The following is a 21596-nucleotide window of genomic DNA, read 5'->3' as shown; positions in this document are numbered from 1 at the left end:
GCACATGTGGAACATTTATAAAAATTGACCATATACTAGACAATGAAGCAAGTTTCAATGAATTTTGAAGATTGGTATCATCCAGACTACATTCCCTAACTACCACGCAGTTAATTTAGAAGTTTATTACAACATGATAACTAAAAACATCTACACATTTGGACATTAAAACAACTTATATATAACCATGGTTGAAAGAAAAAATAATAGTGGAAATGAAAACATGGGATAAAGCTAAAATAATACTTAGAATTATAAGAATAGTCTTAAATATTTATATTTAAGGAGGAAAAAAAGCTGAAAATGAATGAACTATTTAACTTAAGTTAGAAAAGCAATAAATATGCCCTGGCTGGGTGTGGCTGAGTGGATTGAGCCCTGACCTGCAAACCAAATGGTTGCTGGTTCTATTCCCAGTCCTGATACATGCCTGGGTTGCAGGCCAGGTTCTCAGTAGGGGTCACACAAGAGGCAACCACACACTGATGTTTCTCTCCCTCTCTTCCTCCCTACCTTCCCGTCTGTCTAAAAATAAATAAATAAAATCTTAAAAGAAAAACAATAAACCAAAAACCCCCAAAGACAACAAAACAAAACCCTAGAAGGAAGGATGTGGTTAAGGGGAGAAATTAATTAATTTGAAAACCAAGATACAGTAGAGAGGATCACCAAAACCAAAAAAATGGTTTTTGAAACACTAGTAAATTAGACAAATGCCTGGCAAGGTAGGTTTTTTTTTTTTTTTTTTTTTTTTTTTTTTTTTTTTTTTTAATAAAAGGAGGGAAGATCTGTACACATATTGGAAATAGGGAATTGATTGATGCAAACATGGATTTCAAATATGAGAAAATGTTTGGACAAGTTTATGTCAGTACACTTGAAAATTTTGTTTATTAAGGAAATTCCTAGGGAAAAAACATATATCACCACAACAGATTTAGGGAAAAATAGAAAACCTGCATTATTTCATAACTATTAAAGTAATATAATCAGTAGTTAGAAACTTTACCACAAAAAAGCAAGCCAACACTCAAGAAATTAGTAACTACAATTTTATATAAACTCATTCATGAAAATGTAAAATACATTATACTCTCTAATTCAGTTTTATGAGACTAGTAAAATCTTAGAAGGATGGAACAAAAAGGGAAAATTACAGGTGAGTCTTCCTAGTCAGTATGTTAAAATTCTTAAGCAAATATTAAGAAACCAAGTCCAGCATTGTATAAAACAACTATATTGTGATTAAATTGGGTTTAATCCAGGAAGCAAGTTTGGTTCAACATTAGAAAAAAATCGTTATTATAAACTCATTGTTTTAGCAGATTAAAGGAGAAAAGGTATATGATAATTCAGAAAAATGCTGTAAAACATTCTATAAAACTCAACAACCATTTATGATCAAACTCTTCTTAAACTAGGAATAAGGGGGGTTTAATGTAACTTATTTATTTTAAAAATATTTTATGTATTTATTTTTAGTCAGAGGAGAAGAGAAGGAGAAAGAGAGAGAAAGAAACATCAGTGTGTGGTTGCCTCTTGTGCACTCCCTCCTGGGGGATCTGGTCCGCAAACCCAGGCATGTGTCCTGACTAGGAATCAAATCAGCTACCCTTGGGTTTGCAGGCTGGCACTCTGAGCCACATCAGCCAGAGCTAATGTAATGTATTTAATATAACATGTCTGTGTAAAACATGTAGCAAGAATCATATTCAGTGGTGAACTGTTAAAAGCCTTGCATTTAAAATTACGAGTAAAGCAAGGAGGCCTGGTATCACAACTTTTGTTTAACATCCATACAGGCACTCCTAGCCTGCAAGATAAATCCCATTACAAACACTCATGAATAAAGAATTGAATTAAAGAAGCAAATTGTCATTATTTACAGAAAATACTATCATAGAAAAATTTTTAAAATTTTACCAATTATGGGCCCTGGTTGGCGTAGCTCAGTGGATTGAGCACAGGCTGCAAACCGAAGTGTCGCAGGTTCGATTCCCAGCCAGGGTACATTCCTGGGTTGCAGGCCATAACCCCCAGCAACCACACATTGATGTTTCTCTCTCTCTCTCTCTCTCTCTCTATCTCCCTCCCTTCTCTCTCTAAAAATAAATAAATAAAAACTTAAAAAAATAGTTTAAAAAAATAATGGTTTAAAAAAATTTTACAAATTATTAAAATGAATCAGGGAATTTAGCAAGATGGGTAGATACAAGATTAATATATGAGAAAATTAAATTTCAATATACCAGCAATAAAAGGGTAGAAAAGGTAATTTTGAAAAAAAGATTCAAATTCCTTAAAAATCCCAGAGTACCTTGGAACAAATCTAACAGAAGTGGGGTGGGGAGAGATTAGGGGTGAAAGGATTGGGAAAAAAGGAAAAAAGGACTCATGGATATGGACAACAGTGTGGTGATTACTAGGGGTAAGAGGGTAATACGTAACATACAGATCTTATGTGGAAAAAATTCTAAAGCTTTATTGAAAGATTTAAAGATGTCAGTAAATGGAGAGAAAAATGATATTCATAGCAAAGACTGACTTTTATAAAGATGTCAGTTTTCTTAATTCAATTCAAATTCAGTCAAAATCCATTTGTGGAAAGTGACAAAGTTGAATTTACAATTTAGAAAGATGAACAAAGGGCCATGAATAGGTAAGATACCCCTGAAGAGAGAGACTTGCTCTGCCACATAGAAGGTCTTGAGCTACAGTATTATATACCCTGCTTTGTATTGGCTCAAGGATAGACGGATATACTAGTAGAACTAAATAGAGAGCCCAGAATCAGAATTATACATACATAGAAAATTATACATACATAGAAACTTGATTAGTGACAGAGCTGGTATTGCAGATTATTGATAGTGGGACAGTTATCCACAATGGAAATAAAAGAAAACGAATCCTTATGCACCTTACACAGAATTAATTCCAGATGGTTTAAGGACTTAAATGTGAAGTACAAAATTATTAAGGGTTTAGAAGACAATATATGAGAATATCTCAATGACAACATATTAGGAAAGGCTTTCATAGAAGAGACCCAAACATAATAAACCTTAAACAAAAAAAATTGATTAATTTGTTTATATAAGAAGTAAGAACTTCTGTTAGTCAAAAAACACTATAAAGGGCTCAGCAGAGCCATGTTCAAGATGATGTATTTAAATGCTTAGTGCATTTGATTAATGTATTTGATATTTGCACAGCTGGAATATAGTTTAGGAACAAATTGCAAGTAAGTACATAGAAACTGAAGGACACACACACATGTCCAACATCTTCCTACCACTAGTTCAGGAAGATAGAGGAAAAATAATCATTGTGTGCTGTATTACTCAGCTGTGAATAACATTTACATGCTTATCATATGAAAATTGTAATGTAATTACAACTGAGAGGATAAATGCATGAAGAGTGTGCCTGTGCTTGTGAAAAAGAGCTAAATCCTATTATATTTAATGAAGTAACTAAAAACTCAAACTTTGAATAAGGTTTAGGGATTAGTTAATTGTGTTGTATCAATGTTCATTTCCTGGTTGTGATAATTGTACTATGGTTATATAAGATGTTAACTTTAGGGAAAGCTATGTGAAGGGAATGTGAGCACTATACTAGTTTTTGTACATTTCTGTTAAAAAAATCAGTTGAGTTGAGAATTGCTGGCTCTAGGGAGTAAGAAATGGGAGAGAGTTGGGAGATTATTGAATTTTAGTAATAATTTTATAGTACAAGTTGACTCTTTAATCTGTATGCATATGTAATCGAAGAAAATAAAAAGTAGCAAATGCAGAGCACAATGGAGAAAAGTTATTACCATATTCTGAAAATTTAAGTTAGATGATTTGGAAAGGATTTATAAAGTTATGTGGCAAAAAATGTTGGTATCAAATTAGGTGTGAGGGAGACTGAACTTGTTTAGTCAGAAATTAAAGAGGGTAATCATAAAAAACTATATATACACAAACACACACACTCACTCTTAAACAGTTTAACTTAAAACATTAAAATGTATGCTTATTAGCAAATCTTTTAATGAAGGATGATGGCTTTTTCTTTGAGTAGGGATCCAGTGAATAGATTTCAGCAATAGATTTCTTATTTAAAGCATGCCTGTATGTTTAATCTACAATTTTCAGTTCAGTCTCTTTAAAGAAAAGAAAGAACTGAAGAATAGATGATGGAATCTGAATACATAATCATGCTAGATTTTTTTGATTTTGTCACAAACTTTTATCAATACTAGTTCAGATTGTAAGGTAAGAGGGCTTCTACTGTGCTTTGTTATGAAGTAGGATATGGTAGCAAGAATGAGTGGGGATGTAGCTACACAGATCAATTGATAAAAGAAACTATTTTATAAACAACTTTTTGTTGTTTATGTAGTGTATTTTCTTTTTTTGTACTTGAGTATAAACAGTGGATTGTTTTTCTCTTGTGATTAATGTAATTTCTTGTCTCAGATTATAAAGTAGATTTTTTTCACCTCCCCCAGTTTTATTGAGAAATAATTCACACACATCACTGTATAAGTTTAAGGCATACAGCATTGTGGTGTGATGCATGCACTGTGAAATGATTTTCCCAGTAGGTTCAGCTAACATTTATCTTCTCATAGCTACAATAAAAAATATAGAATAAATGAAAAAATAAAAAAATTTTCCTTGTGCTGAGAACTCTTTGGATATACTCTCTTAACTACTTTCCTATATGATATACAGCAGTGTTACAGTCATCATGTTATATATACATTATATACCTAGTACTTATTTATCTTATAGCTGCAAGTTTGTGCTTTGACCATCTTCCTGTTTCCTCTCCTCGACTCACTATACTCAGTAACTACAAGTGTGATCTCTTCCTATGAGGTTTTTTTTTTTTAAAGATTCCACATATATATGAGATCATATATACAGTATTTGCCTTTGTCTTATTTCACTTAGCCTGATGCTTTCATGGTCCACCCATGCAAGCGGTAGGATTTCCTTATTTTTTTTTTTATGGCTAAATAATATTCCATTGCATACAGGGTCCAGCACAAATAACTCCCCTTTTTAATTGTAATTTTATAACATAACAAACATAACACTCAAGCACTCCATATGACATTTTAGGTGAAATGTTCAAATTAAAACTATACATTATTACACTCATATTATTACCCTCCCAACCACACTCAAGCAGGTATTACTTCTGCGGGACCCTGTATATTGCTATATATCACAACCTCTCTATCTATTCATCCATTGATGGACACTTAGGTTGTTACCATGTCTTGACTATGATAAATAATGCTGCTATGGCCCTGACTGCTGTGGCTCAGTTGGTTGAAATGCCCCCCAAATAGAAAGGTTGTGGTTCGATCCTCTGTCAGGACACATACATAGGTTGTGGGTTCAGTCCCCTGTCGGGGCCTACAAGAGGCAACCAATCAATGTTTCTCTCTCACATTGATGTTTCTACTCCTCTCTCTCTCTCCCCATGTCTTGCTCTCTAAAAGCAATGAAAAAGTGTCCTTGATAAATAAATAAATAATAATGTTGCTATGAACATGGGAGTGCAGATATCTTTTAGAGTTGGTGTTTTTGTTTTCTTTGGATATATTTCCAGTAGTGAAATTGCTGGATTGCATGGTAGCTCCATTTTTAATTTTGGGGGGATTCTTCATATGTTTTCCATATTGGCTATACCAATGTACAGTCTCACTAACAGTGCACAAAGATTCCCTTTTCTCTACATTCATGCCAGCATTTGTTATCTCTTACCTTTTTGATGATAGCCATTCATACAGGTATGAGGTGATATTTCTTTGTGGCATTAATTTTCATCCCCCTAATGACTAGTGAGGTTGAGCATCTTTTTATTTACCTGTTGGCCTGTTGTAATCTTTGGAGAAATGTCTGTTCAGGTCCTTTGCCCATTTTTAAATGGGTTTCATTGAATTTTTGCTATTGACTGGTATGAGTTGTTTATGTAATTTGGATATTAACCCCTTGCCTGATATATGGTTGTAACTTTTTTTTCCATTCCATTGGTTTTCTTTTCACTTTGTTGTTGGTGTCTTTTGTTCTGCATGAGCCTTTTAGTTTGGTGTAGTCCCACTTGTTTATTTTTTAATTTGTTACTTATTCTTTAAGTGTTATATCAAAAAATCATTACCAAGACCCATGTCAGAGAGGTTTATGCCCGTTTGTTTTTCTAGTCATTTCATGGTTTTATATTCTACATTTAAGTCTTTAATACATTTTGAGTTGATTTGTGTGAGTGCTGTAAGACATGGGCCCATCCAGTTATCCCAGCACCATTTACTAAGACTATCTTTTCTCCATTGAGTATTCTTGGCTTCCTTGTCTGATATTAGTTGATTGTATATGCTTATGTTTATTTCTGGGCTCTTGATTCTGTTCCATCAGTATATTTGTCTCTTCCACATTTTTTTTTATTGTGGTAAAAAAGCATAACATGAAATTCACTATCTTAAACCTTTTTAAGTATATGGTTCAGTGGTGTTAAATACATTCAGAATATTGCACAACTATCACCACCATCCATCGACATAGTTCTTTTTATCTTGTAAAACTGAAACTTTATTCCCATTAAACAAAAACTCCCCATTGCCACCTCTCCCTGCCTTTGGCAATGCCCCATTCTACTTTCTGTCTGTATGGTTTTGACTACTCTTAAGTACTTCATATAAGTGGAACCATACAGTGCACAAGGATTCTAATTTTTCCTTATTCTCACCTCACTTGTTATATTCTGTATTTTTAAAAAAATTTTAATTTAGTTTTAGACTGAGGGGAAGGGAGGGGCAAAGAGAGGGAGAGAAACATCAGTATGAGAGAGAAACATTGATTGGTTGCCTCTTGTATGTGCCCTGACTGGAACTGAACCAACAATCCAGGTATGTGCCCTGACCAGCAATTAACGGGCGACCTCTCGCTTGTGGGATGACACCTTACCAACCGAGCCACACTGAGCAAGGCCATTTTTGTATTTTTTTCTTTGTTTTTTTTTTTTTTATGGTAGCCATTCTAATAAGTGTGAGGTAGTATCTTGTAATTTTGATTTGTATTTTTACTAATGATCAGTGATGTTGTACATTTGCTTTTCATGTGTTTATTTGTATATTTTCCTTGGAGAAGTGTCTATTTACTTCCTTTGCCCATTTTTGAATTGGGTTTTTGTGTTTGTTGACTTTTATGAGTTTTCTGTTTATTCTTACAAGATATATGATTAGCAAATACTTTCTCCCATTCTGTGGCTTGCCTTTTCACTCTGTTGATATGGTCTTTCATTGCACATTAAAAAATTCTATGAATTCCAGTTTGTCATTTCTTTTGTTGCCCGTGCTTTTGGTGTCATAACCAAGAAATCATTGACAAACCCAGTGACACAAACATTTGCTCTATGTTTTCTTCTAAGAATTATATAATTAGCTCTTATACTTAGGTCTTTAATCCATTTTATTTTTTTATGGTGCTAATTAAAGGTCCAGTTTCATTCTTTTGCATGTGGATCGAAAACCGTTTGAAAAAGAGCATCCTTTCCACATTGAGTGATCTCATCCTTGCCCCTCTTCCCCATGTCAGAAAACCTTTGACTATATACAGGGTCAGGCAAAAGTAGATTTACAGTTGTTTGTATGCAAAATAATACAATAATTAATGAATAATACTACAAGAATAACCTCTGCATTTTGTGTACTCACAAGTACTTTTGCTCCACCCTGTATGTAAGGTTTATATCTGAGATCTCTATTCTATTCCATTGGTCTATGTCTGCCTTTATGCCAGTAATATACTGTTTTGATTACTGTAGCTTTGTAGTAAGTTTTAAACTCAAGAAGTCCTCTAGCTTTGTTTTTCCAAAATTGATTTGTGTATTTGGGATTTCTTCATTTTTGCATAAGAAATTCAGAATGGATTTTTCTATTTCTGTAAAAAATGTCATTGGGATTTTGATAGAGATTGCATTGAATATGTAGATTGCTTTGGATAGTATTGACATCTTAACAATATTAAGTATTCCAGTCAGTCAACTTGATGTGTGTTTCCTTTAGTTGTCATCTAGAATTTCTTCCAACAGTGTTTTATAGTTTTCCTTGTTTTTCACCTCTTTAGTTATGTTAAATCTTAAGTTTTTGATTATTTTGAGGCTGATATAAATAGAATTGTTTTCATAATTTCAATTTCAGATTGTTCATTATTAGTGTATAGAAATGCATCTGACTTTTTGTGTGTTGACTTTGTATCCTGCTACTTTGCTGAATTCACTTATGAGCTTTAACAGTTTTTTGTTATTTTTTTTGGTGTGGAATATTCATTGTTTTCTGTAAATAAGATTATGTCATCTGCAAACAGAGAATACTTCTTCCTTTCCAGTTTGGATGCCATTTATTTATATTTCTTGCTTAATCCTTTTGGCTATAACTTTCAATATTATGTTGAATAGAAGTGGCAAAAGGGGGCATCCTTGTCTTTTTTCTGATCTTAGGGGAAAAACTTTGTCTTTCACAGTTGAGTGTGATGCTTGCTGTGGGTTTTTCATACATATATATGGCTTTTATTGTGTTGATGTACAAACTAGAGTTTTTCCACTTTTTTGGATTTGTGTACTTTTCAAATTCTTCAAGTAAAGAAAAAAATAAAAAGAATAGCCAAGTGTCGGGAGCAACCTAGGTGTCCATCAGTAAATGAATGGATCAAAAAACTATGGTACATTTACACAATGGAATTCTATGCAGCCGAAAGAAAGAAGTAGCTCCTACCCTTTGTGACAGTATAAGTGGAACTGGAAAGCATTATGCTGAGTGAAATAAGCCAGGTGGTGAAAGACAAATGCCATATGATCTCACCTTTAACAGGAACCTAAACAACAAAACAAACAAACAAGCAAAATATAACCAAAGACACTGAAATAGAGAATAGCCTGACAGTGACCAAGGGGAGAGGGGAGGGAATTTCAGGGGAAAAGGGGAAGAGTTTGCAGGAACAAGTATAAGGGACATATGGACAAAAACTAGGAGGGGTGGAAATAAGAGGGAGGTGGGGAGGGCTGCTGGGGGGGTTGGTCTGGGATGGGAGTAAAAGAAAACTGTACTTGAACAACAGTTAAAAAATAAATAAATCAAAATAAAATTTTAAAAAATCTTAAAAAATAAATACAAAGAACTGATTAGATGTGTTTGTGTGTGCACATCTATGTGCAAAATATTCATGTATACACTTCCTACATAAGCATATATATGTAATTTATATATCTGTATATATGAAAAAATTGATGGAGAACATTACTTACTGAGGCTATTTTTAAAAACATATTTGAAAATGGTAGATGAATTGCTCCTAATAAAGCAATATCCCAACTATTTTTAAATGTTCCTTCTATTGGTAGTATTAGTTTTATGCTTGGTAAATGTTTAAATTGTTGCAAATTGTGGTGAATTAGTTGGAGGTTAAAAGAACAGCAGTATGAGTAGTCTGTATTTTTAATTTGACACTCTTTGATGAGAAAACATGTTTATACATAATGACTCTTCTAAAAGAGAGATTTATTTTTAATTTTTTTTTTATTTCAGGCAACCTAATGAGGCCTCTTTTGAATTATGGTATTGCTTGGTGAGCATATCTTTTTTACTTTATGTTGCTTTTCAGAACACTGTTGATTAATTTATGTAAATTAGTTATATTTTTGGTTTACTGTTGTAGTATGTCTATGGGCTTCCTGGTTGAAGAGACTGCACCAGTTGTTTGGAGAGGCCTTATGGTAATGTCAGCCATTGAGAAACTGTTGAGGCAGGTAAGAAAATTGCATTAAGTATCATTTTATTATTGGCACACTGTGGTTAATGCAGTTGCTGATTGAAGTGCTATTACAATTTGCATTTAGGTTTCAGATGTTTTGCAAAAGAATCCAGTTGATAAACTGAATGTATAACGAGTTATGTGGCGCCAAGACCAAATTTGACTGTTAACATGATTTAATCTCTCCCATTACTTATGAGTATTAAAAATCCAGTGCCTTATTTTATATTGTTCTGTTGAGTCTGCAGTAAGATGGGGAAATCTATTTTATAAGTAATCTGCCTTCTTTAGATTTATGGTTAATATCATTGTGGCCAATATGAGCTTTAAGGGCAATGTAGAAATTATTCAGATGTAGAAAAAGATTATATAAACTGTAGTGCTTCAAAACAAAATAAAATTTTGTTTTACTCTGAGTACAAATGGCTATATATTTGTGTGTATAGTATCTGTCCAATCTAATTTATCCTTAAGGAAGAGAACAGTTGATTGGATAATCTAAAAATCAGATGGACTATATGTTATTTATAGGAATAAATTTTATTTTTTTTCTTAGAAGCTGTAAGTTTATAGTTAACTATATTCTAGGAAAATACAATAAGTAATTTGGATTTTCTCCACCAATTTATAGCAATTACCTCCTGTTTATTTAGATTTTACTTTGGGTCAGCTACTATGCTATAGGCTGAAATAATCTAATCATAGATATTTCTATATATGTATTCATACATATATAATTCCAGTCATGAATGTAGGTTAGATGAAATATGTCTTGAACTCTGAAACTTTTTGTTTTTCATTGTAACATTTTGTCTTTCTTTTGCTGCTTAAGTTCTAATAAATGTGCTTTTCTCTCTCCGGTCTCAGAATCATCCTGTTTCCCTAGTGCATTTATTTAAGTGTCTTGGCTGCATCTCCTCCTCTTCTACACTCAGTTCCCTGAGTAGGTTATTTCAGTTTTACTCTCAACAACACCTTTTCTTTGCCAATTCCTTGTTGATCTTAACCTTGATTTGTGTGGGTTAACTCAGCCTCTTTTTTTCTTTTTTTGTTTTTCTGGAAATTCTAAGCCAATCTGTATTCAATTTATAGTTAGAGTCAAGGAATATTTGAAAACACCAAAAGGAAAATTCTGATTTTGTCGTGAGAATATTTTAAAAAGGAGTTTCCCCCCTCCTATCTTAGTGTTATAATTCTCCATAGGAAGTGATTCAGAACTCCTCCCAGGCCTTTATGGATGGCCACAGAAGGTAGAAACAGTTCAGCTTTCCACAGTGATCAGAGACTTAGAGAGCCAAGTCAGTGCTAAGGGACACAGAGACCCAGGCCAAGCTTCCAGCTCAGGGATGCAGGGTTCCCATGTCCCCATAGCCTGTCCCCAGACAGACGTGCACAAATTCTCTTTTTTCTACCTCTAGTGTCCTTTTTAAAATCTCAGGGACCCTCTTAAAGCTCAATTTTCAACAGGTGACAGAAGCATCCTTGCCAATGAGCCCTTGAGGTCGGAGAGAGAGAGAGCATGTGTGTGTTTGCCCTCAGGAGAGGGGCAAAGGGAGTTTCCCACAGCCTGAGATTAAACTTGATAGTACCAAATAATTAGGTTGCAAAAAGGCTGTGCCTGAAGTTGAAACTTATATTAACCACCTGCTTTTATAAGTGAACAAAATGTCTTCAGCCTAGAGGTATAAGGATTGAAAGTCTGAAGGAACCAAAACATATTGTTGTTGTTGTTGTTGTTGTTGTTGTTGTTGTTATTAAATGTCAGGAAAGAGAGGATGGACAGTATCCCAATTCCACATTCTCAGCCAATGTCCTGCCATTACCCAGCCTCTTTTATCTGCTGTTGAATACTGTCAGAAAATATAGAATAATTGTGTTAATTATTAGCATTATAGAATTTTTGGTTACCCAGTTCAGTGATGGTCTCAACACTTAAGTCACCTGATTTCATTCATTATTTTTTCTCAATATTTATCAAATGCTCGGCATAAAACATTTAGAGGATTTGATAGTATAGTAGAGGACCTACTGGAGATTTAACAATTTCACTGTCTGAACCTAAATTGTATAAGAGTTACAGATTACCCTGATGAGTACTGAAGATACATATTTAGCAAACATACTACCAAATATCAGGATGAAAGGTAGGGTGAGAAAAGGGATCCATAACTTATTTTATTGGGATACTTAGAGGATACTTAGAGCATCCTCTAGGATATTAGGATATTAGACTGCATATTTACCTTGCACCCTTTTGTAAGGTCACTTTTATTTTCTGTGCGTTTTAATGCAGCTGAAAAATTGATATTTTCAGGCTATGCTGTGACCATGCTGGTCATTTGAGCTGAGAATTGTGGAGTATTTCATTTTTGTTAGGAAGCAGGCAAACATTTGGTAAGTTTAACATCCTTTGTGAAAATTCAGTGTATAGCTTTATAGGTGCTCTGTACAGCAATGTATTGTAGAGGGGACAATGTTCTAGTAGTTTCTCGCATGTCCTTTCCCAGTTACTATTTTGGTAGGGAAAGGGAAATACTTGTGGTCAGCCTACCATCTTGAAGTGGATGTTTGGCTTAAAGTTTTTTTTTCTCCTCCTTACAATATTTTATTGAGCTTATAAGTATAGGGCATGCACACACATCTTAGATGTATAGTTCAATGATTTTTGATAGATGCATATTTTTATGTAATCATACCCCCCAATCAAGATAGAGAACATTTCTGCTTCCCTGGAAAGTTTCTATGGGCACCCTGCTGTTCAACCCCTTACCCATAGGCCATCGTGTTGTGATTTTTATCACCATGAATGAGTTTTCCATGTTCTCATACTTTATATAAACGGAGTCCTACAGGATGTAACCTTTTGTATTGTGTTCTTTCTCTTAGCCTAATGCTTTTGAAAGTCATCCTTATTGTTGCTTGTATCAGTTGAGTCATTTTTATTGCCAAATAGTATTCCATTATATGAATATAACCACATATTGTTTGTATATTCTTTTGTTGATGGACATGTGGGTAGTCTTCAGTTTTGGGCGATTATGAATAATGCTGCCTTAAATACTTGTACATGTGTTCATAAGAGTTCCGGTTGCTTCACATCTTTGTCAACATAGTGGTGTAAAATAGTTATCTTACAGTTTTAATTTGTGTTTCCCTTATTATCGTGATATTGAGCCCCCTTTCATGTGCATATTAGATATTGTTTTATCTTTTTTTGGTGGAGTTTGTGTTCAAGTCTCTTACTCATTTTTTTATTGGCTCGTTTTTCTTCTTATAATTGAGTTGCAAGAGTTTTAATGTATTTTGCCTAAGAGTTCACTGTCAGATATATGTATCAGGACATCCCCCAGTCTGTGCCTTGCCTTTTGATGAGCTGAATTTTAAATTTTCATGAAATCCACTTTTTCAAAAAAAATTTTTTTTAGTTCTTATTGCTTTTTGTATTTTCTCTAAAAATTCTTAGTCTGTTGTAAGGTTGTAAAGATATTCTCATATTCTTTTCTCTCAGAGCTTTATAGTTCTGGCTTGTACATCTTGAATTAATTTTTGTATGTGAAGTAAGATAAGGGTCATGGTTTATATGTTTTTTTTAATTTGTGGTATAATAGGGAATATATTTATTCTTTGTTTTTGGGTTATGGTACAAAACTCCTAAAATCCTTTGAATTTCCTGGGTAATGATAGGAGTGTCTTTTGTCAGGCAGAAGGAGCCCCTTTTTGAGCATGCCCGAGTTCTTGCTAGTGAAGGGGTTTAGGGTGGGGCCCCTAGGCAGTCTCAGGATGGGGCTGGTTACCAGAAAGATCAAGTGTTTAGAGGGTTGGAATGTCTAGTCCCACCCACTGATCTCTGGAAAGGGGGTGGGGGAGTAGGCTGCAAATTAAGCTCTGTAAAAACTCTTGAACAACAAAATTTGTTGAGCTTCTGGGTTGCATTTTTGGAGCTCTTCAACTGATTTCAGTGTGTTGATGAGATTGGGAACCACTGGTTTGCAGTTTAACAACGATAGGTTAGTGAGAATGGGTTTGAAAAAGGGCATGGAGATAACAGACATTAGGTGGCCATTTGTGATCCTTTAGTAGAACAGTGAATGGAAAAAGTTAGATTACAGGGGTTTAAGAATGGATTTATAGTAAGGCTATGGAGGCAGAGGTACATGAGAGATTCTGTTGATTAGATAAAATAGGCCATGCAGGGGAGTTTAGGGCTGGGGAAAAAGAAAAGAAAGTAGGATGGAAGCTTAAGAAAAAATGGTAGCAAATAAAATCTCTTTTCATTTGTTTTTCAGAAGGGATGGTCATACCTTTTCCAAGGTATAGGATAAAGAGGGACTGAAGATTCTAGAAAATGAGAGAATTATTGAAAGAGGAATGTTATGAAAGAGTCAAAGGAAATGGGTTAGTAGATGAGCTATTTTTGGAAAGTAAATATGTAGTTCCAGGTAGAATGGAAAGAAGAGCAGATTAGGGAACTTCATCAACCTAGCACTAAAAAGAGGTTAACAAAAGTTATTAGTTCCTTGATTTTCACAGTGGAAAAAGATAGTGATTTTACTCAATAGAGAAAATTTGGTTCATAATTTCTGTATTCATAAAAGTTGTCTGGGGAGCTCATTGAAAATTCAGATTTATAGCCTCCCTGTTCTGCTCCCTAACTTGAATTTTCTTTCAGTAGGTCCAAGCAAAAACCAAAGAGTTGACACATTTTATAGATTATCCTAAATAACACTACTAATGCTACATGTTTTCAGATCAGGTTTAGGCATATGATGGTCCAGAGCCAGTGCTTTTAAACTGCTTTCAGAGGAATAATAATAGTAAAAAAGGAAATGGCGAGATGAATGATAGGATCCCTGTGTGGCAGTAAGGGCCTAATGGATGCTAAGTATCATGAATTTTTAGTTTTGGCAACTCTTAAGCAACTCTCTGACACGAGAATCGATGTGGGCAAACCTGATGTTGGATTCAGGACTGGCATGACAGACAGTCCAAAGGGGAAAAATATCTAGGACATTAATCAGGGAAACACTGAAGTCGAGGCCTGATTTCCGGAAAGACATGTAGTCAGGAGGAGGGATCAGGAGACTGGGTAAAACTGGAGGAATCAAATAGTTGAAAATCAGCTGTGATGAGGAAGAAGCGAGTAGCTGAGAGGGGAATAGGTAATAAAGTTACAGATAAATTGGGTTTGTTAAGAGAGGGAGGGACATTAGAAAAGTTTGGCTTTTTATTTTTTAATAGATGAAATTTGGAAATGAGGTATTACTAAGGAAAGGTAGTTTTATTAAAGTGAGAAAAATGTCAAGGATCAAGGTATCTCACTGTGGGATGGTAATAATGTTACCAGATAAAATACAGGCTATACCTAGTTTAAGTATCAGATACACAGTGAATAATTTTTCATAGGTGTATGCTCCAAATACTGTTCGCACTAAAAAATTATTTGCTGTGTATATGATAATCAAAATTAGCTAAGTGAGCATCCTCTACCTTTAATTGCTAAATCTGGCAATCCTAAAAGGCAGGGGAAGGGGAAGGTGGGTAAGAGTCAGAAAGGAAGCATGGTGGTGGAGTGGACCTGAGTTGTGTGAGAATAAAAGTATAAAGTAATATCAAGGGAACATCTTTTAACCAAGAGTGGCAGGTATGAGTATTGAAATGAGGTGAGTATTTGATTGGGAGCTGGGGCAAAGAATTATATTGAGATGGGGGAGCCCTACCAGAGTCATTTTTGTAATTTGGTGAAGGGCAATGGTTTGTCAGCTTCTTTTTACCAACTACATCTGCAGCTTCTTCTGAAGGATAACTTATTTTCCTTAAGCAATAGTATTGGGAATTTCATGGTTTCAGACTTCCCTAAATCTAGCAATTTATCTACATAATTTCACCCCATCTGCTTCCAACTTTATTTGCTGAAAGGAAGGGAAGACATTAATGAAAAAAAAAGCATGAAGGCGTTTTGTGATGCATTACGAGAAAGCAAGTGAGGTCATAAAAAGAGAAGAACTTTATGATCAATTAGGAAAACTAGACAGATAAATGCTAGAATGTTATTTTGAATACTGGATTTATCAGTATGACTTCTTTTTTATTCTCCTGATTTTGAAACAGTTTTTAAATTTTTTTTATTTTGACTTTAAATAAAAAATGCATAAACACCTGGTACATTTTTCTCAATAAGTAATAGTTTACAAGATTTGTTATTTGTTAAGATTTCTGAGTAGTATTTATTTTTTCTAAATTGTGCTCAACATAGATACGATTAATTTAACTCAAATGAGGAAGTCTTGTTTTAGAATCTTCGAGTTTGAAAATATGGGATAGTAGGAAAAAATAATTTCAGTCATTAGAAAAAGAACTACAGAAAGGAAGACTTCAAAGGCTAGTCTGGTGTCAGCACCTGCTGTGGTCACAATGCAAGCCCTGGAAACCAGGGATATTGGCAGCACTTGCAGTGCTTTTACTTCAGTCTCCAGTATCCCCAAATGTGAAGCAGATGCCAGTTTTCTTCTCCAGGGCTCTGATAATGGCATATAATGAGTTGGCTGTTTCCTAGCAACTAAAGAAGCAGTTTCACTGTAGCTGATCCTGCAGGAGGAATGAGACATTTTCCCTTGATAGTTTGTACTAGTGATTTCCCTGACAATGGAATTTCACTTCTGAATAAGGAATGTTCTCAGCCTTTGGTTTCCTAAAGAATTTTGCTTTTGAGTGTGGGCTAAGCTCTACTTAATCCTGTATAAAATGAAACATTTTTTGACCCCACCCCCTAAGTACCCCATGGGAAGAGCCAAAGTGGTTGTATACATCATTTCTCATATGGCAAGTGATTATACCAGAAATTATAATAGGTGTTTTTTCCCATAGTTTAACAGGATAATTAGCAATCAAATTCTTTCCTGTATTTATTGTTTGAAGTAACAGAGGTTTATTAAGTACTAGCTAATGTGTTGTAGACAAATATATATACACAATTTTATTACCAGTACTATTTCAATATAAGGTCAACATAAAAACATAGTTTCTAATTCATAACTCACTTGATTTCAGACAGTGCTCTATACAAAAATCATTGTTATACCAATTATCATTATGGTTTGCTTTAAAGTAAATTGTTGAAAAATTCAATGTTTATCTCTTTTATTCATTTCAAAATTTTTATTGAATTTATTGGAGTGACCTTGGTTAACAAAGTTATATAGGTTTCAGGTGTACAATTCCATACCACATCGTCTGTGTGTTGTATTTTGCGTTCTACCCAAAGTCAAGTCCCCTTCTATCATCATTTATTACCACTTTACCCTCTTCTACCTTCCCCACCTCCCTTTTCCTACTGTTGTCTGTGTCTGTGAGTTCTGCTTTTCCTTCTCCTCTTCCTTTCTTTGCCTAGTCTTTTCATCTATTTCATCCAACCCCACAACCCCCCTCCCCTCTGACAGCTGTCAGTCTGTTCTCTATGAGTCTATATCTATTTTGTTTGTTAGTTTATTTTGTTCATTAGATTGCACATGTGAATGAAATCATATAGTAGTTGTCTTTCTCTAACTGGCTTATTTTACTTAGCAAAGTACTCTCCAGGTAGATCCATGCTGTCACCAAAGGTAAGATTTCCTTCTTTTTTTTTTTATGGCTGAGTAGCATTCTATTATGTAAATGTACCACAGCTTTTTTATCCCACTCATCAACTGATGGGCACTTGGGCTGCTTCCAATTCTTAGCCTTTGTAAATAGTGTTGCAATGACATAGGGGTCATTGCATAGAATATATGCAATGGCGTATATTCTTTTGAATTAGTGTTTGATTTCTTTGGATAAATTCCCATAAATGGAATTGCTGTATGATTATAAGGCAGTTTCATTTTTTTTAAATATATATTATGACTGGTTCAAGCTTTTTTTTTTAAGATAGATTATTTATTTATTTTTAGAGAGGGAAGGGGGGAGAGAGAGAGAGAGAGAAAGAGAGAGAGAGAAAGAGAGAGAGAGAGAGAGAGAAGAGAAAGAGAGAGAGAGAGAGAGAGAGAGAGAGAGAGAGAAAGAAACACCAATGTGCGGTTGCTGGGGGTTCTGGCCTGCAACCCAGAAATGTACCCTGGCTGGGAATCGAACCTGGGACACTTTGGTTCCCAGTCTGCGCTCAATCCACTGAGCTATGCCAGCCAGGGCCAGATATTTTATTCTTTATTTCTGACTTTTTAAATGGGTTTTGTCCTTTTTTATGCTTGCTGTGTTTTTGTTGAAGTTCTCACTAAGTTCCTTGAGCATCCTTATAACCATTTTTTTGAACTCTGTATCTGGTAAATTGCTTGTCTCCATTTTATTTAGCTCTCTTTTTGGAGATTTCTCCTGTTCTTTCATTGAGATAGGTTTCTTTGTCTCTCATTTTTGGCTTCCTCTTTGTGTTAGTTTCTATGTATTAGGTAGATCTGCTATGACCTCCAGACTTGATAGGGTGACCTTATGTAATAAGTGTCCTGTGGGACCCAGTGGCACATTCTCTTTGATCATCTGTACAGGGTGTTCCAGGAATGCCCCTTGTGCGGGTTATGTGGTCCTTTCTGTTGTAATAGAGTCTTGTTTGATATTGACCCCTTTGTGTGTGTGGTCAACCTTCAGGCTTGCTGACTGAGAACTGACCCCAATCATAGTGTATGAGCTGCTGTGCAGTTGCTGATCACATGAAGTGAAATTTGCCTTGGCAGGGTCTGGTGCTTGCTGAGAGCTCCCTTTGTATATGACACTTGTGAAGTTAATTGGATGCTGTTCTGATGTTTTCTGCAGCTGGCCACTGGGTGTGTTGTTTTATGGCGTGTTTGGAGGGACTCTAGTGTAGGTCAATGTCAGATGCTGCCTGTGACTGGCCCTGGATAACCTGTTTTGATGTACAAAGTGATCCACAGTTTGTGGCTGTCCCCACTGGGTTTAGGTGTGTGTATAAGGACTAAGCTGTGCACCAAGGATGGTTCTCACCTGTACTAAACCCAGGTGCAGGTAAGAAAAGGCCCTAAGCACCCTGAGATCCTCTTTTACCTGCCTCCACCTGCTGGGTTACCTGTTGGCTTACCTGTTGGGCTCAGTTACTGAAAGAGCCTCTGGTGGTACTGGAGTTGCATGAAGTACATTCTCATTGAATCATTAGGTAGGGTTGTGTGGTGTTTACCAGATTGATACATGTTCAAACTCAGTGCCAGTGCTAGGTCTGAGGCTATTCAGCAAAAACCCCAGTGTTAACCAAGTCTAGTTTCCACCCACTGGGTACCCGCAGACCTTTGGGGTGGGGTTTAGGGAGTCTTCAGGTGAAGCCAGCAGAGTTTATTAGGCCCAAACAGACCAAGATGTGGAATTTTGAAGGAAGGGCTCTGCTGTGGTCAGGCGTGTGAGGGAAAAATGACCCCATCATAGAGTCTCACACCCCATGTTACCCCATATTCTGCCAGGACCTCCTGGAGAACCCAGTACCAGCAGAGCAGGGCCACGGGAGGGTGGGAGGGTGGGACAAGTGGATTTCACATGAGGCAGAGGAATAGTTCAGACTTGTGGGAAGGTGGGGTGAATGGTCCTCACCTCTGTGCCACACAGCTTAGTCAATGACACCCCCTGAGACTGCCCAGACCTCTGCACCTGATCCCAGGCAGAGGACTCCTCCACAGGGTGTGAGCTCTGTAGGGTGGAGCCATAGGAAATCCTATGGTGGGATTTCCCACCAGAGGGTGGGGCTATTGCATTCTCCCAGGCTTCTGTTGTGAGGAGGGCAGAGCTCCTCCCTGGACAGATGGTGTACTCTGTGTGAGAGAGGGATTCAGCACAGGGATCCTGGTGGCTGTCCCTTCAGCTCTCTCTCCTAAACCATAAATTCCAGCCAGTCTCTTCTCATGCGACTCTCATCCGCTCTGTCCTCCCTCTGCCGGATCCTGGGGTAGTGGTTGTGAGTGAGATTTGGTGTGCTGACCCTTAAAGAGGTGCCTGTGTCTGTAGCAGATAACTGGCAGACAGAATCCCTGCTGATTTTCACAACCAGATGTGTGGGAGCCTCTTCCTAGCTCTGGGCTGGGTAGGCTGGCATGAGTTTGAGAACCCACACTTCTTAGGGTGAACTTTTGCAGCTGAGATACCCCTCCAGATTCTCAGCCTCCTGTGGGAATGGGGCCAGCACTTTTGCATGTTTGCCCTCTCTACCAGTTTTGATGTGACTTCTGTAAATCCTTGGTTATAAGACTTCTGTTCAGCTAGTTTCAGTTGATTATTCAGGTTGATTGCTTTATATTCGTTGTAATTCCAGTTTGGTACTGGGAGGAAGTGAGTATAACTTCCTCTTATTCCACTGCCATCTTGGATCTATCTTTAAATATTAGTAGTTTTAAGGCATCTATACTCAACTGAATCATATCTAAATCCTTATTTGGCAGTCATGCTAGATCTGGAGATCTTCTGACTAAAGATATATGGTGGCATGATAAAATTACTTCAAATGACCTTCTTTTAGTCATTTATCATTTAAACAGTTTCTAAGGAAATTATCCATTTTTCTTCCTTTGATATTATATAACTAATATAAATTGTCTTCTTCATCCAGATTTATAGTATGATATATTAAGTCTCAGAAGTTCCAGACACTTAGGCAAAGAGATAAAATATTAAATGATGTTCTTAAGATAATTAAGTTAGCCATATCTAAATATACCAAAGAAATTTATCGCCTTGTGTAGAAAATGCTCACAGACTATGCATTAACTGTAGATGAAGTTATTGAGTGTCTTCGTCAGTTTTGTACAAACTGATCTTATTCATTTCTCTCTATGATTTTTGTATCGTCAGGTGCCTAGCAGGTCTGATATTTAAATACAATTTATTAGACTTTCATGAAGCAGTAATGAATGAAAAACACCAGTTAATTCAGTTGGACAGGACAGTTGTCTTTCAGGTACCTAAGATAATTTTCTTGAAAACTCTTTAATCATGAAGCCAAGTTTCTGTATATGAGGGGGGACCCCTGCAAAAAAGACAGGAATTTATTTATAAAAAATTGTGTATTTATTCTTACATGTTTAAACTTTAGTAACCTTCAACGATATTTCCATTTGATGCAGTACACCTATAGAGACTTTTTCCCCACTGTTTAAAACAGTTTTGAGCTCATTGATTTTGATGCTCTTTAGTGCTTCTGCCATTTTTTGTTTTACCTCTTCTACATCAGTGAAACATTTCCCTTTGGGGACTTTTTTTCATCCAGGGAAACAAAAAAAAGTCACTTGGGATAAAATTGGGTGAATAGGGATGTTGTGGAAAACCCACCCACACTTGGAGAGATAACGAAGCACAAACTTTATTACCTGGGGGCCCAGAGTTGGGGTTAACATCCAAATCCTCTGAGCACCGATCCTCACTCTCCCAGGGTTTAAATAGTCCCGAGTCTCCTGCCTACGTGGTGAAGCAAGGTTACAGAAGCTAAATGTGGAAGTTAGGTCTAGCTAACTTATATGGGAGACAAAAGAGAAAATGCAGGAGGAATTGCAGAAGCTACAGAGCACAGGAGCTTATCTTGGGAGTTAGTGTAGGACCTTGAGATAAACTGGCCGTTGCCTTAGTGATGACTGGCCAACTTCTACAGTCCTGTGTGAAATTTTGCAAGTGTTACAGTTACAGAGCATAAGAAACTTTTGGAGTTTCTCTTTTCCTGCCACAGGGAGGGTGGGACATGGCCAGGTTGATGCCATTTTTGGTCAAAAACTGCTGAACGCTTAGCGTGGTGTGGGCAGGTGCGCTTGTAATCACCCATCATGAAATGGG

General features: G+C 36.0%; 1 protein-coding gene across 2 annotated transcripts in view; it reads left to right on the top strand.

Annotated features, from left to right (window-relative positions):
* The window catches only part of NUBPL (nucleotide binding protein like), a 243544-nt gene that overhangs the window by 81230 nt on the left and 140718 nt on the right, over positions 1-21596 (top strand). For both annotated transcript variants that reach the window (XM_028506993.2, XM_036029455.1), the window contains 2 exons: positions 9587-9626; positions 9717-9807. In XM_028506993.2, the coding sequence (XP_028362794.1) occupies positions 9587-9626; positions 9717-9807 (131 nt within the window). The remainder of the gene's footprint in view (positions 1-9586; positions 9627-9716; positions 9808-21596) is intronic.

Source organism: Phyllostomus discolor, chromosome 1, assembly GCF_004126475.2.
Source record: "Phyllostomus discolor isolate MPI-MPIP mPhyDis1 chromosome 1, mPhyDis1.pri.v3, whole genome shotgun sequence".
Taxonomy (NCBI): Eukaryota; Metazoa; Chordata; class Mammalia; order Chiroptera; family Phyllostomidae; genus Phyllostomus; species Phyllostomus discolor.
This window is presented reverse-complemented; position numbering and strand designations above follow the sequence as displayed.